This window comes from Cydia pomonella, chromosome 21 (assembly GCF_033807575.1).
Source record: "Cydia pomonella isolate Wapato2018A chromosome 21, ilCydPomo1, whole genome shotgun sequence".
Lineage (NCBI taxonomy): Eukaryota > Metazoa > Arthropoda > Insecta > Lepidoptera > Tortricidae > Cydia > Cydia pomonella.
Window position 1 is genome coordinate 5,540,252 of NC_084723.1, and position 23,431 is coordinate 5,563,682.

Consider the following 23,431-nt stretch of genomic DNA (forward strand, 5'->3'; position numbering starts at 1 on the left):
AATACCATCAAATAATCAAAATTAATAATAACTATGTGATTTCAATGTCCATATATTCTCTTAAACTATTAAAACATTTGTTTATAAGACAATCTTGAACTGAATTTTTAAATTGTTTTATGTAAATATCTTAAATTTATCGGGCAATTTATTATATATAAATGTCAATGGACATTATAAAACAATTATTGTAGGCCAACTTCAGTCTTCCATATGGCTTATATAATTTGTGTTCGTATTGATTTCTTACCACTCTAGAAGACATTGCCTGAACCTGTTTAAACATATGTTCATCATCTAAAAGGAAGTCCTAACCACTTATGCCAATTTGTAAACTTTTACTTGATAAGGAAATATATAATTCATTTTCATATGTATATTGATCAAGCTGGGCCTGTCAACACTACAAAAAAGGCGTGAACGTGGCGACTTGATCGAGACGTTCAAAATAATTCACGGATACATAACTGTCCAGAACTAAGCGACCTCTTCACTCGAAATCCAAACACGCGCAGAAGAGGACACTGTCTTAAACTAGTAACAACAAAGCATAAAACAAATATCAGCAAAAACTTTATTGCAAACCGAATAGTAAATGCCTGGAACAAATTACCCTCTGAAGTTGTGAATGCTTGTAGTGTGAATCAATTTAAAAACAATCTTGACAGACTATCTAAGCAGTGAAAGTGCTAAGTGAACTCTGATTTAGACGTACCAGCATCAGCTGCCTGTCTAAAACTAAATAATAATAATAATATATGCTTATAAACAGATATAAGCATATTATATTTTGTGTGAAAGATAAGAAATGTAAACAAAGAGATACCAATGTTGGCACTGTTGCAATTGATAATAAAACTACTTACATCAACTAATAGAAATTTTACAAAAAAACAATTGATACAAGCTTTTATTGCTGTTCTTCAAGAAACTTTAACAAAACAAAAATAAATAAATATGAATCTGCTTTTGGTTTGAACGTTAGTTTTATGACATAATTAGCCTAGTTGGCAGTGACCCTGCCTACAAAGTTGGCGGTTGATTTGCGTGGGATTGTACCCACTCATGTTCATTTTAGGCATGTCAGTAATTTCTTTTCACATCAACAGACCAAATGCTTGGGCGCGTGGAGTTCATCCACTGCAAGTGTTTCATCCACCGCGACATCAAGCCGGACAACTTCCTGATGGGCATCGGCCGCCACTGCAACAAGCTGTACATGATCGACTTCGGCCTCGCCAAGAAGTTCCGAGACCTGCGCTCTCGCGCGCACATCTCCTACCGCGAGGACAAAAACCTTACCGGTGAGTGTCACGCTTGTTAATGATAAGCCAATATGACATCAAGCCGGACAACTTACTGATGGCATCGGCCGCCACTGCAACAAGCTATACATGATCGACTTCGGCCTCGCCAAGAAGTTCCGAGACCTGTGCTCTCGCGCGTACATCTCCTACCGCTAGGACAAGAACCTTACTGGTGAGTGTCAAACTTGTGTAGTGTTTCATAAATCACTTATACATCTCTTTCACTCTAGGTTGGTCTTAACAAATGGTAAAGGAGATAGCATTATGATCTCAGTCGCCAGATAGTTCGGCAAGTATACTAATCTTAGTCCATTTACTACCCACCTACTAGGTGGACCATATAAGACGAGTCATGGTCACCATATGTTTGTGCTTTGATACTAATTGAGTAATAAAGTGCAACAGTATATTAGTTGGGGTAGAATATGGGATATTGTCCATATAGGGCAGGTTACAAATTATTGATAAAAGAGTTTCTTCAGTTGGAGTATTGTTTGTTAATCTGACAAAATTATTGAATGATTTATAAATTGTGATCAGGTTCAACATAAAGGATCATTGTTAAAAAACCCAGTTAAAAAAAAAAATATGTCAAATAACTACACTTTCTTCGATAAATAAGTCATACTCTTTCAGGGTAATTCAGCTTGTCCCTATTAGTTAATCAAACGCGACACAATAAATATCATTAATCATTTCAAATTGTTTACCGTGGGCGCAGCAACCCTCTCATTTTGAAACATAACGGTGCTACTGTAAATATAGGTATCTATCTACCAACACTGACAACCCTTAGCTTCCCCTCTTTCATGACTAAGAAATGGCATGATCGCACCCTTATGGCCCCAATAACAACAATCGTTAGGTTGCGTGTCCGCCCTGTCGCCGTGGCTACGAGGCTTTACTAGTAAATAGATCGATTCCTAATGATGCGTGACTTTCAGCGGTAGCTTTTTATAAACTTTACTCATTCACCTAAATTCAAGAGGTATAAAATAGTACATTACGATACAAGTGCGAAAAATAGGAAATTCGAAACGAGTGGCGATAAATTAAAACACGACCGAAGGGAGTGTTTTAAATCGACACGAGTTGCGAATTACCTATTCGCACATGTATCGTACAACGTTTTACAGTACATATGGCCCTTTAAATGTTCGACACAGTAACGTAATATGCTACTTCTCGCACTAGTGCTATAAAGTAGCCCCATATGTACTGTAAATACTATGATAACATGCGATGTGAAGATAAAGGTCGATTCACACGAGCTATGGAGAATGATGGATAGTTTTACTAGTATTATTCTTAGTATTGTTACTATTGTTAGCTAAAATAAATCTTGACATTGACTTCTGAATGAAATATTGCGTAATATAGCGTGTAGTTTACGAGTAGGGATGTCAAATAACGAATATTCGGACGAAGTTAAGTATATGTAAAGATCACATACCCAAAGACTCGAATAAAAAAAATACAGCAATTGAAGTATTATTATACTATTCAGGAATCAAAAATGTTTTCATGGAAATATTTATGAGGAGCAGAACAATAAAAAAAATTTAAGTCATACAAATATATCACATTTATTATAAATATATTACATTTTTAATTTAACGCATTAATTTTACATATCGAAACCCTACTTGCAAAAATATTAGCTCTGCCAATCAGTTAAGAGGCTGTTAACACCTAATTTCGTTGAAATTGATGTTGCTTAGCAATTTTTTATTTTTTAAAGAAAAACTATTTGTTTTAGTAAAGCAAAAAATGTATGTTAATATTCGTCACATTTCAAAGACTGGGTCGTACTCGATACATTATTGGACGAAATCGGCTCGATCGAAAATAATCGCAAAGATTGACCAATAGCGAGGTTTAGGCTTAATTTTACACAACCTCTAAACATAATCAACAAAGAATTTCCTAAACCTAAATTACAAAACTCGATTCCAACATTGCTTCGACAACATCAGTCTAATAACGTGTAAACCATTCGTTTCCCCTAACTGAAAACAGTAGAATTTCCCAAGAGTTTAAAGTTTGTACGATTTCAGGTACCGCGCGGTACGCGTCGATCAACGCCCATCTCGGCATCGAGCAGTCGCGGCGGGACGACATGGAGTCACTAGGCTACGTACTTATGTATTTCAATAGGTGAGTGCTATTTTTTAAGCGAGTTTTTAGTTTTACAGGGTGACATAGACAGTTTAGTCGCAAAAATCTTATAAGATTCATTGCGATTTAAATAAGGGAAGTAACTGTAAGGTTTTTTGTCGATATAACGTACATTGATTTTGGACTGTTTTACATTTAGAAAATCGTTAATGCGTTGGTTAACATTACACTATGCGTAAGGGAGTCCAAACAAATAATTCGTCTTACATTTCAGGAAAGAGACCTTATCTCGTTTTCAGAGTTTAAAATCGACCACAGTGAACATGTGAACGGATTTACTACCGCAGTGACAATTTTAAAATTAAAATAACAATTTGGAAAAAATAGATATGTCTGAATACTTTGAATACAGATGTAGTGAATAATCTTTACCATCGTATTGTCACGGAAACGCACGAACGATTTCAGTCAGTCTAAGTACTAAAAGTACCGAGGTTAACTGAAGTAGCATGATATATAGGATTGTTCATTACATATAGCAAACTAACCAACCAACTAAAATACCAACTATTTATTGTAGGGTCTACTTTTGTTGATCTTGTAACTTATTCATCTTACTTTTCTATTCAGTTCAAACCACGTCCAAGTTACAACTGAAAATGATCACAGCCAAGCAATATTGTAGGCTAAAGTTTGTGTTCTGATGTAAAACTGACATGTTTATGAATGTGTGTTGTGTGATATAAGATTACACATGCAATACTTGAACTTGAGCCAAATTTGTTCATACACATGGCGTAAGTTGTTTTGGTCGCGCGTTTGTAGACGATCTTTCAATGCTTATTTTTTGAGAAGTACTTAGTATCGTTTAAATTTTTTAAGGTTTTTAATATATTATGAACATTTTTTAATCAACATTCGAATATCTGCGACATCTCAATATAAATTCTAACTGTACCTACTCTTAATAATTTATTCCATGCTGACTGTAAGACATCTTTATTTTTTTGTTAAGGAAATTTCCATACGAGACCCTTTTCATTGCTCTTCAGATGGAGATGACATATAAATATTTATTTTTCCTACAGTTTGAAGTCAAATGAGGCTTTTATTTACAGTTTCAGCAGTTTGCCACAAGGGAACAGTATAATTTTAAACTACGATTGCGTGTTGTTTTATTTAGACAAAGACTTTATTTTAAACTCAAAACTTCCCTAGTTGAGATATGTGTTGTTCCGACTGATTGAGAACTAAGTAGAGACTGTATGCTCTCATAAAAAATGTTCTTATACATATAAAAATATTATATGATTACAAACGTTTCACGAATAACTTGGCAAATTCCATAACCACGTGTATATGAGAACAAAAGTGCTGTCAATATAAATACAAAGGGAATCACTCGCCATTTCACTGTTCTCCGATTCTAATGTTTCCATCACCTTACCGGTGAGTCACGATCACGCGGTGACTCATCGCTACTAGGATATTGATACCGCAACCCGTTAAGGACGACACAAAAAACCTGTTCTATTTTCGATTTTCAACGCGTTTCTTGATAGAACAGGCTGTGGCGCGATCAAGTTAAGAGTTCTAAAATTATATATGTATGTTCAGTTTAATGCTTCAAAGTTGAACAGGCTGTTTTTAAGAAATTTACAGCTTTAGGTTGCAGTTCTTTAAATAAATTGATGGTTAAAGAGTACTTATTGAAATTTATAAAAGCTCTCAATAGATTGTAGTTAAAAGTCGATGTCAACGATATGTTTACATTTTTCGCCTTATTACAAAGGAGTAAGGTGCAATTATTAAAAGTTTCGAAATCAGATCCTATTTTGTTTCAAATTAAGCATATGCCTTTATTGCCTTTGAAGTGATCGATCTTAACTTTCAAAGCCTAGAAACATTTCATAAAAGTCGCGAGCGAATCTAAAAGTCATAATACGATCCAAACTTCGCAACCACTTCCATTCACTTGTGAAAACCGTGACTAAACCGAGCATTATTCTCAGTACCGCACGCACTAGACGATTTGAGAGACACGTACCTGCTCGATATCGATTAACATTGAGTTTAGGACGTAAGCGCCATGTGGTAAGGCGAAACGCCCACACTGATACGTTCATGTTAGATGTTGGTTACGATCTTAAGATACATTACATAGTTACGACAAATGTGTCATACACAGAAAATTGTCTTATGTTCTCGAAATTTTAGGATGATCAGGACTCTTATGCACATTATATCCGTAGGCTGCACTGCGTTAGGCTGAACTAGACTTAGAGTTTCTCCAAATTATTACTTTTTAGGCACAAAAACGTAAATCCGTGTATGGTCCAAATTTAATCAATTTACTTGTTATTTCATTTATATGTATTTCGCGTTATTAGATAAAAATCTACCCAACAAAAATAAACATAATTCACGGGCATTTTATTGACCTTTGTATCTAGTTATGACAGAATTATATGATCAAAAAAAAAACAAGAAATGTAACACATCAAATGGCGCAAACACGTATACAAATCGACCCGATACACTTCGCCCCAACATGGCGCTTACGCTATTTATACCCCAAGCATATCGGCTTGTAACAGTGTGACGTCGACCCACTTCTGACGTATTTATAATATAATGATACACGGAATTAATGCGGGCGTTACATCGACACGCCTCGATAAGTGATCGAAATAATTGCGATATTTTGCCAACCTTAGACGACGCTTAGTCTTTTTTTGTAGGAAATACTTTCAAAGACGTCATTTTACTTCCCAAACTCATGTTGACGACCAATTTTGTCCCCAGTCCTATACGTCTTATTTGTAAGTCATAAATCATTTATTTCGTGGTAAAACTTAAATTACATACATAAGTAAATATCATCTTCAGAAAATGAAATAAAATTTGTTTTATTGCATAGTAACGTCAAGGCACATCATTTTTGTTTGACATTTGCGTTTAAATGGGTTAATGAAAAAAGACAAATTTGAATACAATTGGGAAAAAACTATTTCGTATTTACCTAATAGTTGACGGAGTTGACCTGCTCAAGTAGACACTAAGACCACAAGTAAGCAAGCAAGATGTTTGTATAAACGCATGTAAAACAAGTTTAAATATCAATAAAAGAAGCAGATACCATCGATACGTGGGTCAGTAAAAAATGCCGCCTGAGCGCCTCCGCCGACCTGATTTTAAGAACGCATTTTGAGTAGTCTAGTTCAAACCTTATTTACGACGTTTTGGGATATTACGGCAATGGGTACGGCATAAATCCCTAAACTACAGAGGAAGCCCGTTTAATGATCACTTCGGAATCTTTAATGATGCTTCATTGATAAAGATCAAACCGGTTTTCTGGTTTTGATAGTTCTCGTGAACGGGCTTTTTGATGAACTAAATATGATTGACGTGAAACTCGAATACCGAAATAGAAATGTCTTGATTTTTATAAAACTGTGGCTCGATCACCTAAACTACAAGATGTTGCATATAAGATGACTTGCGGTCAGCATACATAGGCGCTTGCTTACTACTAATTTAATTTTGGATTTTTGGGATCACGACCCGTTTTTTTTTTAAATGTGTCCACGTGTTTAGTAAAACTGCACTTACGTGGGGCGACCTCGCTTAATCGCTTCACAATGTGATGTCTGTGTAATCTGTGGAATAGTCATTTTGATACAAGTTGTTTTTGGTTAGAAGCTTCTGTCTTATGATCCCATAAGACAATTTTTACAAATAAAATCTCAAATATTCAAAATATTAATTAAAATAGGTTTAAGTTTATAAACAATGTTTACACATATTTTTTGTTTGACAGGGGATCGCTGCCGTGGCAAGGCCTGAAAGCGATCACCAAGAAGCAGAAGTACGAGCGAATTAGCGAGAAAAAGATGTCCACGCCCGTTGAGGTGCTTTGCAAGGTAACATTATTGTATTTACCTTACAAACATAATGACTAAGATAAATTAGTAATAGACATTTCGTCGGGGATAGTGCAATACCGCGTAACTAACAAAGACGTAAGAGTTCGAAATTCAAACAATGTACAAGGTAATTGGACCTTACTGCATTTGTTAGTTACGCGGTATTGCACTATCCCCGACGATTTATTGAATCTGATTTCTATGGATTTTTAGAGTAAATCAAAGGGAATGTGGGAAAAGCATATAATAGTACAGTAAACAAAGTGGGAAACAATACAGTATCTTCCATTGAACTTTATCTTGGGCTCTGTTGACCTCAGGTGACACTAAGTGAATCCCTGGTCGGTTTGTAATAAAAATAATACTTAAACATCGAAGGATGTCATAAACTTTATATAGATTTTATGGTCGTCTTCATTAATTTCCTGTTACTGAATAAATCAAGATAAGACACTTTCTCAAATATAAAATGTATAGATTATACATAACTAGAAACACCCTAAAAACAGATCCAAAGTTATTTGAGTTCATATCAATAAAATGTATATTTTAAATAAACATTACAATGGAAATAACCTTGAGTTAATATCGTTTTAATAAGGCGTAAAGACTCGACCCGAGAGATAACCTTCTAAAACAATTGGCAAAGCTATCTTCACAACACAATCAATTTGAAGACGCGAATGTATGTTTTTGACTCGCCCAAGGTCGGCCATTATGCGACGAGGTTTCGCAGTACCGCGGGTGTTGGATTAACATTATCTAGCGTGGAAGGACTTTTCTACCATGGTTCTTATATAGGATTAAATACTGGATGGAAATGAGGTACTTATGCAGTAAAACATGGAAGTAAACAATCGTGCTAGTAACGATATTTCAATTGGACATATATGTCCTTTACACTTGTACTTTATATATAAAGTGCCCGAAAATATGATATATTTTTGGTAAGCAATCGTGCCATACTTGCTGCTTCTCGTGTCATAACAGAAGCTTTTAATGAGACCAGTGGTTAGACGTAACCATATAGCGCAGATTACGAACGAAAGTGGCTGTCATGACTTTAGGCCATTATCATTACACAAAACCACGAGCGGGACGTAAAAAACAATCCCGATCTCAAGCGCCTTCCATAAAAAAATTGTCGGGTTTCTTTTTTACGATGGTGTGTCACTATGTGACGTCATCATAATAGAGGCTAGAATGGATGCTTCGCCTTTGTAATGGATAATCATGCCATACAATTTGAAAGTAAGCCATTTAATAGTGTCTTTAGATATGCTAAATCCAAAGAAACACAGAATACTAACTTGTTTGGTTCCAAGACAGTTGAAATAATTGCGAGGTTGATTAATTTTGAAGCTTTATGGAAATAGCGTCTTATTAACAACCGGCAATAAGTACCCGTTTGGTTGAAAACGCCACAATTGTGGTTTTGACAAAGTGACCAAGCCCGGCAAGCTCTTCATTGGCGGATGCTAATTTATATAGGTACCTGGTAATATTTGGTAAAATAATTTGATTTGTTCCCTAGGTGTATGCGTATTTTCTTCTAAATCGTATAGGGTCATTCCATAAACTGTCCCGTAAAAGCTCCTTTTATTTCGTATTTTATATAATATTTTTCAATGTTTCAAGTCGTTGATTTCTAGGGCTCCGTACCCAAAGGGTAAAACGGGACCCTATGATGTCCGTCCGTCTATCACCAGGCTGTTATCTCATGAACTGTGATAGTTAGACAGTTGAAATTTTCACAGATGAATACATCATCTGTGAAAATTCTGTTGCCGCTATAACAAAAAATACTAAAAAGTACGGAACCCTCGGTGGGCGACTTCGACTTGCACTTACTTGTCCGGTTTTTTACTGATCATTTCTTGCATCCATTGTCACACAAACAAGCTCAGATACGTGCAAATCTAAAAAGCGATTTGTATGGGACAGACAATTCCGTGGAGTGACTCTAGAACCCTCCTTGTTACCCAAAATGTTACGTGTTATTTGTTCCAGGGATTCCCGGCCGAGTTTGCGATGTATCTAAATTACTGCCGCGGGCTGACCTTCGACGAGTCGCCCGACTACATGTATCTCAGACAGGTGCGTGCACACTCACTACCATTACTGCACAGCTGCTCGGGGTTCATTCATAAACAGTGCGTGTACGAGTACATCCTGCGGCCCGTTTTTAAATTATTCTAATATCATATCATTGGAACCCTTATGAAACAACCTATATCCTGCTACTACTCATACTCATTTATTCATAAAGTCAATTTACATGTCAAAATAAAATTACTACTAAATTAAAGTTAAAACTAACTTAAAATTAAAATTACAATAAAAATGAAAACAAAGCCTATTTACATTTAAAATTGAGATCAGAAATTAAAATCTGGATCAAAATATACATAAAAATAAAATTAACAATGAGATCAAAATTAAAATCTATTAGTATCAGGATTAATATCCCAAGTAAAATTAAAAACAAAGCCAATTTATATGTCAAAAAATAAAAAATAATATAAAATTAGAACTACAATTATAATAAATTAAAATTGAGATTAGAAATTTAAATAACATTAGAATCAAAAAATAAATTAAAATAAAATGTAATTTTATAAATAGGTGAAACTCAAGTAAATGTCAGAGAGAAGAGGTACAAGGGATATATTCAGTTTCTTATTTCTAAAGTTTGTTCAGATAGGTACTGACCCTATATAAGAGCGAGTGCAAAAGGCGTTTCTGCGCTTAGTCTATAAAAAAATATTCAGATATTACCCATTGGGTACATTGGTACCCAGCAAGAAAATTGTTGGGTACATTGGGTACCATGAAGGGAAATTATAGACTGTAGTTTAGCCCATAGCATTGAACGTGGGGATTCTGACTGCCCCGGACTAGTAGCTCGGCTGCTGCGTCTGTATGTTCCCTCACCGTCTAGATTTATTTTTCCACCGCGTTGTCGCTTTTGTTAGCGCGGCCACCATCCTCGGATCAGCACCAGTCTGTGATGTGTTTGCGAGTGGATGGTTGGACATATGTGATGAATGCTTGAGGTTCTGCGAGACGATGAATGAACGAACTTCTTCTGTGATATGTTAGTTGTCTATTGGTTTCACAGCGCTTTGGAATACTGTAATGATGTGAAATGTTATGAATTGGAAAAACAATAGTTTTTCATAATCCAGACTTTTATCATTAAAAAAAAAACTATCCATTGAATAATAACATTTCCTTTAACTGTAATATAAGGTGTTAATGCTAACTTTCGTTTAGTATACATATAACACATATTATGACAGTTCCATTGGTCAATTTGTTACCCAATAATCCAGTTTTTGTACTAATCTGATCTTCTTCTTCTTCTTCACTGGCTCAGTGACCCAAACAGGATCTTGGCCTCTGACACAAGAGAGCGCCACTCTGCCCTATCCTGCGCCACTTCACGCCAGTTGGGTATTCCGAGGGCGAACAGGTCTTTTAGGACTACGTCGCTCCAGCGGTATCTGGGACGCCCAGACGGACGTTTTCCACCCGGGTGCCCCACATACGCTCTTCTCACGGCACGATCCTCTCCCATCCTCTCTAGGTGACCGAGCCAGCGGAGTCGTGTGGCCTTGATTTCGCCAATTATGTTGGGCATCGCAACCAGCTCCTCTAGCTCCCTATTCTTTCTACGCCTCCAAGTTCCATCTTCATCTCTGACAGGTCCCAGAATCTTCCGCCAGATTTTCCTCTCCGCCACTAAGAGCTTGCTCTCTTCTTTCTGAGTCAGAGTCCAAGCTTCACACCCATACATCAAAATTGGCCTAATTACAGTCTTGTAGACACGAATCTTGGTTGGTCTACTGATCAGCTTTGACACTAAAACTCGATGGAGCGCTGCCGAGCATCTTAAAGCGTTTTGGATTCGTAGATCTATCTCTTCCTCCCTTCGGTTGGTATCAGTTACTGTGCAACCAAGATACCTAAAATGATCCACACCTTTGTAGGTGGTTGCTCCCACTACTAGGTCTTCTCTATCAGCTCTGGTGTTCTTGTACCTTTTCATTTGGATATATTCTGTTTTCTGGTGGTTGATTCTGAGACCTATCTACTAATCTGATAGATGGTCGAAATATCATTTTAGTATCTCAATTATAAAAAATACTGAAGAAGAACGAAAGGCTGTTTTTAATAATAGGTATGTTCTTGAGAATAGACTTGAAAATTCTTCATATTATACAATAATCCACATTTTGACCAGTACATTCCTGATGAACGATTACATTTGGTTGATACGCATTTATTCCTATTTGTCCTCACTCCACGTAACCGCCGCCATACATGAGGCGGGGACAGCCGGGAATGATTCGCATCTGTGCACGGCGGGGACAATTGAGAACACCGCATATCGAGAGGTCAAGTTAATAGTGCTCTGCTTGGAACCGGTTCTTCAATAGGGCGATTAAGATTGAGACTCTCCGTTTATTTCATTTGATATGTTGTTTTCTGAGATATGATTGTTATGGGTAAAACGTCTTAATAGCCACCTTATACTAAAAAGGATTCTGTTTAATATTCACAAGTAAATTTTCATAACTAATGTTATTTGGTTTACTTGAATTGTGTGAATAATTAAGTAGAATTCTTATTTTAGCCATTTTAGTACCTATACGGTGGCCAGTAATTGACGGTTTAGCCTACTATTACTGTATACTTACCAATAATACAATATAAGAAAATGAAGACTATCATAATTATAAAAAAAAAACAACGTGTTATTTTGAGCAGTACAGGATATTAGCTTATTAAAATAGGTAATTATAAAACTGATAATCATCAAGATCATCAGTAATCAAGAGCCGGAACTTTTAGTAGATAAAAAACGTTTATTTGAATATTGCTGAAACACTCAATTTACAAATACATTATAAACAGAATAAAACTAAAGTACAAAAATTAATTAGCAGGAAGAATAATATCACTAAACACGAGAAATGGATTAACGCTATAGCTGGGTAAATCTAAATACGATGGTAAAAAACTAGTACAGTAGTGTAAAAAACATGTAGTGGTGTTTATATGTTCCGAAATGAAATACATAAATTAAAAAGTTTAGTATTCTTTTGTATAACGTTCACGAAGTCAATCCTGACAAGTTCGATCTTGCATTTAAACGGTCGCTCGGCGCGCGGCGGTCCCATTTACCGGTCTTCTGAAACCGGTATTAGTAAACTGTGACACGTTATATGAACAAGTCACTACTTGTTTACGTGAAAATGAAACCGTTGGAACTAGCCTTGTCCTTTCTTACCTCACTATTTTTCTTGTAAGATATTTTATAGCCCTGTTACGGCAAAACAGCGTATCTTATTACATATTTCCTATCTTGATACGCGTTTTGCTGTAAAAGGGCAGTAATTTAGCGTATCATTGAATTCTTCTTTTGAGTAATACACAAACTGTTTAAAATATTAACCTCATTAAAAAACTTCGATCATAGTAGATTAAGAGAAAATATTATAGTTTTGATTCCATATAAAAAAAAAAATTCGGGCGAGAGAAAAATGTCGAGAGCGTTTCTATGGAAAAATGTCCACTAAAATATTTCCTCTTATGAATGTAACCTATTATGTCACCTGCGTCATAAAAACCAATTGATTGACCGATATCAACTGAAAAGTTTTGACTTTTGTGTGGAATATTCGTGACAAACATAACCCGTCTTGAAGGGCTAAGATGGTTGGCTCTTTATCATTTGTCACCACTCCTGTCACGTTCTAACAAGTATGTAAGTGCGAAAGTGACGAGCATAGTGACAAGTGATAAAAATCGAACCATACTGCCACCGCTGTAGTCAGGTAATAAAAAGTAGAGAACCAACAGCTGTTTCTACAGTTTGTTTGCAAACTACGTTTTATGCCGAAACGTTACCTGCCCTAATCGAAACCCGGCTCGGTCAAAACAACATCCCATTTTAGCCGCGGCCCGCTCGCTATTTTTAGTTTCGGTGATAGTTCATTCGAATATGGGCATGGTATTTTTGTAAGCTCTCGATTGACCTGAATGTTTTTATGGTGTTATATTTCCAGATGTCTTATATTAAACATTTAAAAAACTTAGCGATGAGGCCGCCTGTGGTTTACCTCTGCTTTTCTTTTAAACTAGGACACAGATATCGATTTACGGGTTGCAATTTAGTTCAGTATGTTTTATTGTCCATTATTATCAAATGTAAAAGGGTATGTAGACATTTTCGATAAGTTATTCCAACATTGTTTTGTTCGCTTTTATATCAATTTACGGTGTTTTGTTTAACCCGAAGCCTAGCAAAAAAAAAAGAGAACATGTTTTTGTCGTGGCCTTGGCATATGAGTAATCTTAGTCGATCTTATCGCCAGTCCAGGCCAACGTGCGATTTACTTTAGGAATAACACCGCGCGGACAACATATATGCCCTCTTACTAATTTTATAGACCGCGGGCCAGGCGCAAATGTCGTCGTTATCGCATCCCGGGCGATAACTCGTAAAGTGGTTAAAGATGATGTGTAATGAACCTTAGTGGACGCCAGCTGCCGCTCCGTTGGTGGGTTGTGGAACGGCAGCAATCGCGAGCGCTTCCATGTAGTGATGGGTAGGACATCAATTTAAAATGAGTTTGTATGAGTACCTCATTCTCTAAAATGAGGTGTTACAATGTCTTACTTCAAATGAGGAGAGGTACTAGCAGTTTTGCAGCATCGACTATTCCATCAACTCCAACGGCAGCAAACCATATTTAATGTAAATACATATTTAGGCATTGCTAAACTTCCTTTTAAATATTTAATTGGAGTGCAATTCTGGAGGTTTAAAACAGAACTTTAACAACAGAAGACATACATTTAAGAATCAAACTAAGGAGTTAAAGTACATACATCCTATTGCAACTTAATTTGATGCTTTTATGAAACTTGTTCTAATTTAGCAGTTTATTATTTTTATTGTTAGATTGTTCAGTATCAATTTTTGCTACTTGATATCATTTTAAGTTTAACATTCATATATTGAAATAAATACTAACCATAAACTACCAAACAAACAATTAACAAACTAAGGAGAACAAATCCAATATTGTTTGTACCATTATTATATAGAAATTACTAACTTACCACCTCATAATTTATCAGTAATAATATCATTGTAATATGATAACAAACGAAAGCCTCAATAACGTTCGCGCGGTAATGCCACCGGCGTGTAATATACACTTGATTTTTGTATGCAAGACACAACGAAAGACCCACAGGTATATTTTATCGCGAAAACAATGTTAATATATTGTTATTTTAACATAATTATAAGAATGGTCACTGATCACTATTTATAAAACACAACTAAAGATTACGAACAACTTTTTCGAGTTTCTCGTATTATAAATATGTCAAAATCATAAATGATCGAAATAGTTTACGAAGCACGTTAACAAAAAGTATTACAAATTCAAATCGTTAAAATGTACATGTTTATTTCACCTATACAAATTATATTTACTTTTTTTATTAATAAACTAATGTAAATTATCATATTTTGTGTACGCCACTATATTATATTTCAATAATTTAAATAATATTTTGGTCTCTTAAACGATAACTGTTTTTAAGCAAGCTTCGTAAATGCCCAGTGAGACTTGGTTGGCATTTCAATCGCTTATCAAGTAACCATTTCACTGTCCAGTCTAATTGATTCAGATTATACATGACACCAGCAATATGAGTCTTGAGGTCAGGTTATACTGGTATGCGCGTTAGTACAATAATAGCTAACAAATATGGAGGCCTACCGCGAACCACGAAGTTTTGCTTTGCTGTCGCACTTACGTATGAAATTACAAGTGCGACAGAGAAAAAAAACTTTCTTCGGTAGGTTCTTTGATGACTTAGATTTTTCGCTTTTGACAAGTAACTTAGCAATGCTAGGATCAAAATGGCGTAATATGTATGTAAGCTTGCGGACGCTTACGCTTGTTTTCTTTCGTGTTTCATTTTTAACGTATTTTCGATGAGGTGTTATTGAAGCACGGCGCGTGTCTGTCTCACTCCCTCTTTCGGTAAATCCAATTCATTGTTTCATTTTGAAAGGATTTTTGAGGGGATGTCACAGTGAGACAACGCATTTCTCAGTGGACCTTTTGTCCTTGCAATAAGGTTTGTAGTTGGGCAGTTGATAGTATGAGCGATGAATACGATGACGTCAATGACTCATTTCTTCATTTGAATGTCGGCGAGCACCGAGCGCCTCGCGACTCTCTTGCGAGTTGTGAGGAACGCGAGTGAGTTTGAAAGGCTGAGAGTTTTTTTTTAAATTTGAAGTGTTTGAGTGGTAAGAGCTGTGTGTGATGCGCGCGAGTAAATGAGTAAAATTAATTGAGGAGTGATGTATGACATTTATGCGGTGTGAAGTTCTGCGACAATTTAACAAAGTGAGTGGTACAAATGAGGTGCCTCACGAGTGAGCAACTCAACACTACTTCCATGCATTCAAGTTTACGACCCGTTGAGTTCTAGGTTGGATTAAGGGCTTTTAAATATAATTAAAGTATGTAGGATGCAATTTAATAGTGATTATCGCGCTGTACAATTTTACATATTAAATTACATCTCGCGCTCTTAGACGCTTTGTATTGTGGTGTATAATAAGTGTGTATGCTTTCCTTCTCCAGTTGTTCCGCATCCTGTTCCGCACGATGAACTACCAGTACGACTACACGTTCGACTGGACGATCCTGCGCCAGCGCAAGCAGCACATGGAGGCGGGCGCCGCGCCGCCCGACCGCCGCTCGCCCTCCGTGCAGCGCCGCGCGCAGCAGCAGCCGCCGCAGCCGCCGCCCAACAACGAGGTACGGAATGCCATCCCTACAGCCAGCCCTGCCGACCGCCGCTCGCCCTCCGTGCAGCGCCGCGCGCAGCAGCAGCCGCCGCAGCCGCCGCCCAACAACGAGGTACGGAATGCCATCCCTACAGCCAGCCCTGCCGACCGCCGCTCGCCCTCCGTGCAGCGCCGCGCGCAGCAGCAGCCGCCGCAGCCGCCGCCCAACAACGAGGTACGGAATGCCATCCCTAGTATAAACATCCCAAATACGTAGGAAACACTCGCTCTTCTGACTGTCACAATCGCTAAATGTGTTCAACATAGGCGACGATTCAACTCTTTTTATGTCGCCACTCAAATTGAATACTCAGGTTTTGTAACTGGTTTAGAGTCAGTATAATATTAATGATCCCAAGAGCCAGTTCCTCCGCTTCTCCTTTCCTACCGTACGAAATTTCTAATTAATCTTACAGGCAAATATTAACAAAACAAAGAGACGTAAAGTAATAAATGTCAAAATTCTTATCAGTTTTAACACCATCGCCGCATAATTTAGTTAACTAGTAACTACGCATTATTTGCGTTGAGTGAAGCAAAACAAAATGATGAACACAAACCATTCACAGACCGCGAGCGAGGCTTCCCGGAGATAGCGAAGCGGGAGGTTTTCTCCCGCCACGCCTGATCCTGGCGGCTAACTCGCGCCATGGTTCACAATATGGCTCTGATTGTTTTGCTTTTCTCATTATTTGAAATTATTCAACTGACATAGTTGGGTAAAATACATTTCTGAAGAGTCTCTTCTACAATGAAAATTAACGATCCAGGTACATACATATATGTATATCATGTTATTTTATTTGAGTCTCAAGTACTGAAAAATGTATCCGTCTGTAAAGGTATAGTCAAAAGATTTCATTTGTGACCCATTTCGTATCTTGTCACAGTGACAAACCACAAGTCGCTAGGGACTCGTACTATTGTCATTGTGACAAGGTACAAAATGGGTCACAAATGAAATCTTTTGACTGTATAACGTAAAATTTCGCTTTTATTTTCTTAACTTTGCGATCCTTATAAGAAAGACTCGAATGAGTTAAGCATATTATAAAATTTAGATGACCCCATTGCTATAGTCGTGCTGATACAGTCATGGAATCTTACGGACACTCAAGATAAACTTCCCTTCCTATTTCCCTTCCCTAGGTAAAGTCAGTGAACGCCAACGAAGCTTCGAAGCAAGCGATCAAGCAGTCCGTCAGTCAAGTCAAGAAAAAAGCCACTCCAATATCCTAAACACACTCCCAACATCCCTGAATATCGTTATGGAGATGCTACCGCCATATTAGATAATACGCAACAAATTCTAGTATTTTGGCGACTACTATTCTAGTTTTTTGGTTTTACTAGGGAAATTGATTTTTTGGTATGCTATTTAGATCTGTTTCGAGTAGGAGTTATTTACACTCACAACTTTTATTTGACAAAAATAATTATTACATAAAAAATTTGATTTGTTTGTAATGTGTTAATAAACAAATAATGGCATTTTTGGTTAGCTTCCTGATTGAATACTATAACTGTTACCGTGGGGCCCACGAAACAATGGGCTCCCTTGATTGAAGGGGCCTTCAACCTTATTCAAAAGCAGCTGTCAGTCTGTATGACCTTTTCCTCCTGTCAGAGGGTGATGTAAATTAAATAGTTTTCTCCTGTGCCTAGGGCTTCGATAGATGATGTCTAAAAAAACCTAAGTAATTTTATGTTCCCATGATTTTAACTATTTCCATACCAAATTTCGTCTAAATCGGTTCAGCGATTAAAGCTGGAAAACCCGATTTATGATATTAGTGGGGATGGGGATTATTGTAGCTTTCACCAAAATCGTTAGGCTCGTTTTTGCCTTATAACAGTATTCGATCAGGTAGCTGCCGACGGTCCCAGACTGATTTTAAATAATTTAAATGAATTACCGGCTATAGCTTTGTACGATACTGTGATTGGAAGCGTGTATGTTTGTATGTGTGCGTATCTGTTGTAAATTTTTACTTTATAAGTTATAGAGAAATATTGAATATACGTTCGTTTTACTCATTGTAATGTATACTTATAAATATAACTAGTTAATTTTCAAAAACTACCAGATATCTATTTCGTTTTAGACTTTTTTTGACACTATTTATTTACTAATGTAATGACAATAAAGTGTCTAGAAAAATTGAATAAATTACAAAATGAGTGCCGATTTGCTCTTAAAAAAATAGTTTTTGTGAATTAAGGCGCATCTTAACGACGAAACGTCGGCATGTGAATTTTGTATAAATTAATTAAAAATATGCAAATGATCACCGCTTTTCCTTGCATTGATAATCACTTCATCAGCCAAGGTATGAGCCAAAGTTAATGAAGGTAATTTTTTTACTGAAGATAATATTTACGTAGCATAGCAATCACAGTACAAGTCATATCTAGGTATATAATTAAATTACTGCGTAGTTTGTGACTCATATTTATCGCAAAGGGTATTTGAGTATTTCATTCTAGATTACCCAAATTGTATTACGAGCGTAGTTCTTACTAGTTCATAGCATCTGTCCAAGAAGCCAGTGGTTATGAAATTAGTATTTTATTGTTGCGTCTTGTTTCATATGTATTTATCTTAATAAACATGATTATTGGCATTTAGCGCTCATCGGTCTAGCTTTAGATAAATTAGAAGTTAAACTTATTCTATGATATGTACATAATTATTATTATTTACTGAAGCTGTTTGTTGTTTCACTAACATTCTATTTTCTTTTCCAGTGAAAGAGATTACGACGTTCGACAGCCACGGGCGGTCCGGCGAAAAAGAGAACGCGATAGCATTCGTGTGCGTGTGTGACTGTGTGTTTGTGTGTGTGACCGTGCGACGCGCGTCGTGTCGAGCGTCAACAGCGTCCAGCGTCAAGCGTAACGTCGAGCGTCTAATCTACCGGCTAACGTCGGCGAACTGGCTTTATTATATTACAAGAGGCCTTTGTTCTAAACACTGTCTCTCCGCATCGGGCGGATTTGTTTTATTTTACGATTATTATAAACGTATTTAACTTCGGTGACTAACTTTAGACGTGTAGACTAGCGGACAAATCTAATCCAATAATTAGGAAATACATAACGACGTTATGATTTTCAGTCGTGCATTGGGTTTGATCGCCAGCGGGTATGATGTAATATAGCTCCGAAATGTTCGGTTTGTATTAAGAATTTAAGATCCATGAATCATTGGAATGCATTTTTCGAAAGAATAAAAATATGTAAGATGTAAAGTAACATGTAACGCCGGGCAGGCGTCGGGTAGACAGTTAATCGCTCTCAATATTTAGTTAGTTTCGATGTTAGTTTCTTTTTCTAATTAGCTAGTGTTTACATTGAATTTATTGTATAATTATTGACTGGTGATGTATTTCAGCAATACTCTGTACATATACACGATGGCTGAGATATGGCGACAGAAGACGATATTGGCTAAAAATGTTCATTAAAAATTTAATGATTACTAATTATAAATAGGATTCTGTATTGAAATAAAAAAATGTAAAAGATTCGAAAAAAAATATACTTAGAATAAGTAACTGATCGAATTCTTGAAGCTACGCGCGTGGTGTACCCGTTCGGCGAACCTCCAAATTGTAAATATGAAATTACCGCGCGCGGAGCTCCGGGAAAATAATTGGTACATTGCGTATCGTATATTTTAAAGCGAGATAAAAAATGTAAATATAAGACAGTGTTCATTTTAACTGTTATTTTTTTAAGAACACGCTTGAGAATATAGTTTACCCAATTAGCGTGAGTAGTTGACAAGTTGATCGCTGTCAATTTTGTGACGACAATTAAGCATGAAATCTTTATGGGAATGAACTTTGTCTTTTTTTACAATGTAATATTGACATGAATACCAACACCAAATTTTTATTGAAATTTAATGCTTAATTAAGCATTAAATCGTCACAAAACTGACAGTGGTTAACTTTTCTTAACGACTCACGCTAATCGGGTACATTATTTTCTGAAAACTCCCTTAGAATTGACGATGTTTCGTGACACTGACGCGACCGCCGGAGATGATATTTTTATATGAACCAATAGCACTCGACCCGCAGCCATGCTTCCATAGTAACCTAACCTGTGTCACGAGACGTCGAGTATCGTAAGTTACAGTAAGAGGATGTATGTAATATAAGAGATCTTGAGTGGTTATGAGTAGGGGGGTCTACTGGGGACGGGGAGGGCCTCGCCTATATTTGACTTTGGAATTTGTGACTACGCCTCGTGATAAAATGGATCTCAATATTCCTTTTTATATTAACTTGCGATTAAGGTGATACCGTGATCGTCAATAGTTTAACGGCCTCGGCGCTTCCCGTCCCCAGTGGACTGAGTTTACTCAGTGTACTGCACTTTTAACTATAAATAAAATTAATGAATAAAAAAATAAACGAGTAATTTAATTTGTATTTCTTGACTTTGGTTTACCTACTTAACTTACCCTTCGAACAAGCCCAAAATGTGCACCAACTATCCATATAATACTACAGCGTTAGCGGAGTTCGCTCGACATGCCGGGATTTGATGCGCGCAATGTTGCCGACATGTCGAGCGTTGTCCGGCAACGTCGCGGCACTTCACCCGACGTCGTGGGCGTCCAACAGATGGTAGGTTCTTACACCGTATTTTTTTTTTTTAATTTCGTTAACTTCGGGGCATGCGTAAGTACGTTTAAGGAAACTAAATGGCATAGGTAATATTAGTTTTTTTTTGTTTTAAATCAGTTAATTTGATTTATTCCATCTCTATTAAATACGTTAATGTTAACCCATTCATTGCCGAAGACGCGAATTCGCGTCCTATGTATGTGTAATCGTAATGCCGAGGACGCGATTTCGCGTCCTCGAGTTATTTGTTTTTTTTTGCTAGAAAACAACTGTACTTAAATGCTGATACCAAAATGTTACTTTATTTATGAAGGATAATATTATACTGTTGCTGGTTTTTGGATTCAGTGCATCTGTAATTTTCATAATTCTTATCTCGGATGCCGAAGACGCGAATTCGCGTCCCATGTTATGTGTAATCGTTATGCCGAGGACGCGATTTCGCGTCCTCGAGTTGTGTTTTTTTTTGCTAGAAAACAACTGTACTTAAATGCTGATACCAAAATGTTACTTTATTTATGAAGGATAATATTATACTGTTGCTGGTTTTTAGATTCAGTGCATTTGTAATTTTCATAATTCTTATCTCGGATGCCGAAGACGCGAATTCACGTCCGATCGTAATTCCGGGGTCGCGATTTCGCGGCCTCGTTTTTTTACTAGAAAACAACTATTTATTTATTTTTTGAAGGAGAATATTATACTTCGGTTTTTGGATTCAGTGCATTTGTAATTTAGAAAAAATAGTTTTTGCTAGAAAAACACTTATTTAAAAAAACTTATCCCGAGATGTAATTTTTAAAGACAAATTGTATACTGTTACCGGTTATTAAAATAAACACATTTGTAATACTCAACATTTTCATTTCGGGTGAAGCGGAGGCGGATTCCCGTCCATTATGTTTATATTAGGTAATTGTCATTTACCTTTTATCGCGAAAAATATTTAATGATAGTAATTTAATCATGTGCCATATACTTTATAAGTGATTGTGGCAATTAATAATACAAACTACTAAAATAATTTAGATACGCAGACATGTTTATGTCCAGGGGTACTAAACATTTTCGACTGTATATTTAACTATAATAAAATGGGTTGCATTTAATATTTAATATTTTTGTCCATTATCTAAACACTTGCTTTAAACACTTTCTTTAACTTTTATAATCTTACTAAAAACCATTAAAAACTCATATACGTCTGAAGTATACGGCCGTCACGTCTATACTGAATACGTTTTCGACAAAAACTGTTTTTAGGCGCAAAAATTTCACTTACGATGCCAAAAACGCGAAATTGCGTCCTTGACAACGTAATGCCGCGGACGCGAATTCGCGCCCTTGAAATAGGTTAACCTAATGCCGCGGACGCGAACTCGCGTCCATGAAATGTTAACGTAATGCCGCGGACGCGAATTCGCGTCGTCGCGTGGAAGGCGGCGGCACTGCGTGATGAGTAAAAATATGAGGCGTCGGCAATGAATGGGTTAAGAGGAAATATAAAAAGACATTCTGATAAAAAAATAAAACTAGAAATAAGCCCTACGTCCAGTTCCGACTGTCACCTGATCCAATTCCAAATGTGCCAAAAATGCTAGCGGCATTGCCGCGTTGCACAGCTAGCGATATTATTTTGTTTTTAATTTTGATTTTTTTTAACCTTTTGAACGCCAAGAGCCACTAAAGTGGTCGTGTGCTGTCGTGCCTACCACGCCAACGACCACTAAAGAGGTCATGGCAGACGCTGTCAAAGCAATTTTACTGTTGACAGATAGGGTTTAAATTCGTTTCTCAATAGTTGACATATTGGCGTGTATGCCACATTTTGATGCGAGGGAGAAAGCGTTGAAAAGGTTTTAATAGTAATTGTTGCATATAGCGTTGTTCGGGCCATTTAACTCAACCAAACAATTTGAAAACTGTGACATATCAATGTCTTTTCGAAAATCGTAAGTCCGAGATAATACTTACGTTTAGTAGCAAATGTATACATTCGTACTAAACACTAATCAATAGGAAAACAGGCCCTAAGGTGTACACGCTCGTAGGAGCCTTATACCATAATAGTACATTACGATACAAGTGCGAAAAATAGGAAATTCGAAACGAGTGACGATATATTAAAACACCGCCGAAGAGTGTTTTAAATCGACACGAGTTGCGAATTACCTATTTGCACATGTATCGTACGTTTTACAGTACATATGGCCCTTTAAATGTTCGACACAGTAACGTAATATGCTAATTTTCGCACTAGTGCGGTAAAGTAGCACTATATGTACTAAAAAAATAAATTATTGCTTATCTCCGAAATGGAGCTAATTAGAATACCGGTGTCTTTGAGAAAGTTACTTAATTTAAGCCCAGGAATGCACCCTTGAAATTAACGAAAAAAAACTCTGTGTAGATGTGCTATGCGCGTGCGCCCGTTATGAACGGAACATACGTACTGCGCTAAATTAAAAACACGTTTTAACATTCCTGACAACATACCAAAAACAACCAATTTGGTCGGGTTATTTGTTGCCCACCATAAGCCATACT

The 23,431-nt window shown here is 36.7% G+C and overlaps 1 protein-coding gene across 5 annotated transcripts in view; it reads left to right on the forward strand.

Moving 5' to 3' along the window:
- The window catches only part of LOC133529613 (casein kinase I-like), a 35,394-nt gene extending 14,708 nt beyond the window's left edge, over window positions 1-20,686 (forward strand). For 3 of the 5 annotated variants that reach the window (XM_061867365.1, XM_061867366.1, XM_061867364.1), the window contains exons 4-9: window positions 1,110-1,304; window positions 3,365-3,464; window positions 7,249-7,351; window positions 9,365-9,451; window positions 16,039-16,419; window positions 17,394-18,532. In XM_061867365.1, the coding sequence (XP_061723349.1) occupies window positions 1,110-1,304; window positions 3,365-3,464; window positions 7,249-7,351; window positions 9,365-9,451; window positions 16,039-16,419; window positions 17,394-17,483 (956 nt within the window). In that variant the 3' untranslated portion in view covers window positions 17,484-18,532. Of the gene's footprint in view, window positions 1-1,109; window positions 1,305-3,364; window positions 3,465-7,248; window positions 7,352-9,364; window positions 9,452-16,038; window positions 16,420-17,393; window positions 18,533-18,992 lie in introns of those variants that run through there. The other 2 variants (XM_061867367.1, XM_061867368.1) reach the window with 2 other exon arrangements.
- The last annotated feature ends 2,745 nt before the right edge of the window (window positions 20,687-23,431 follow it).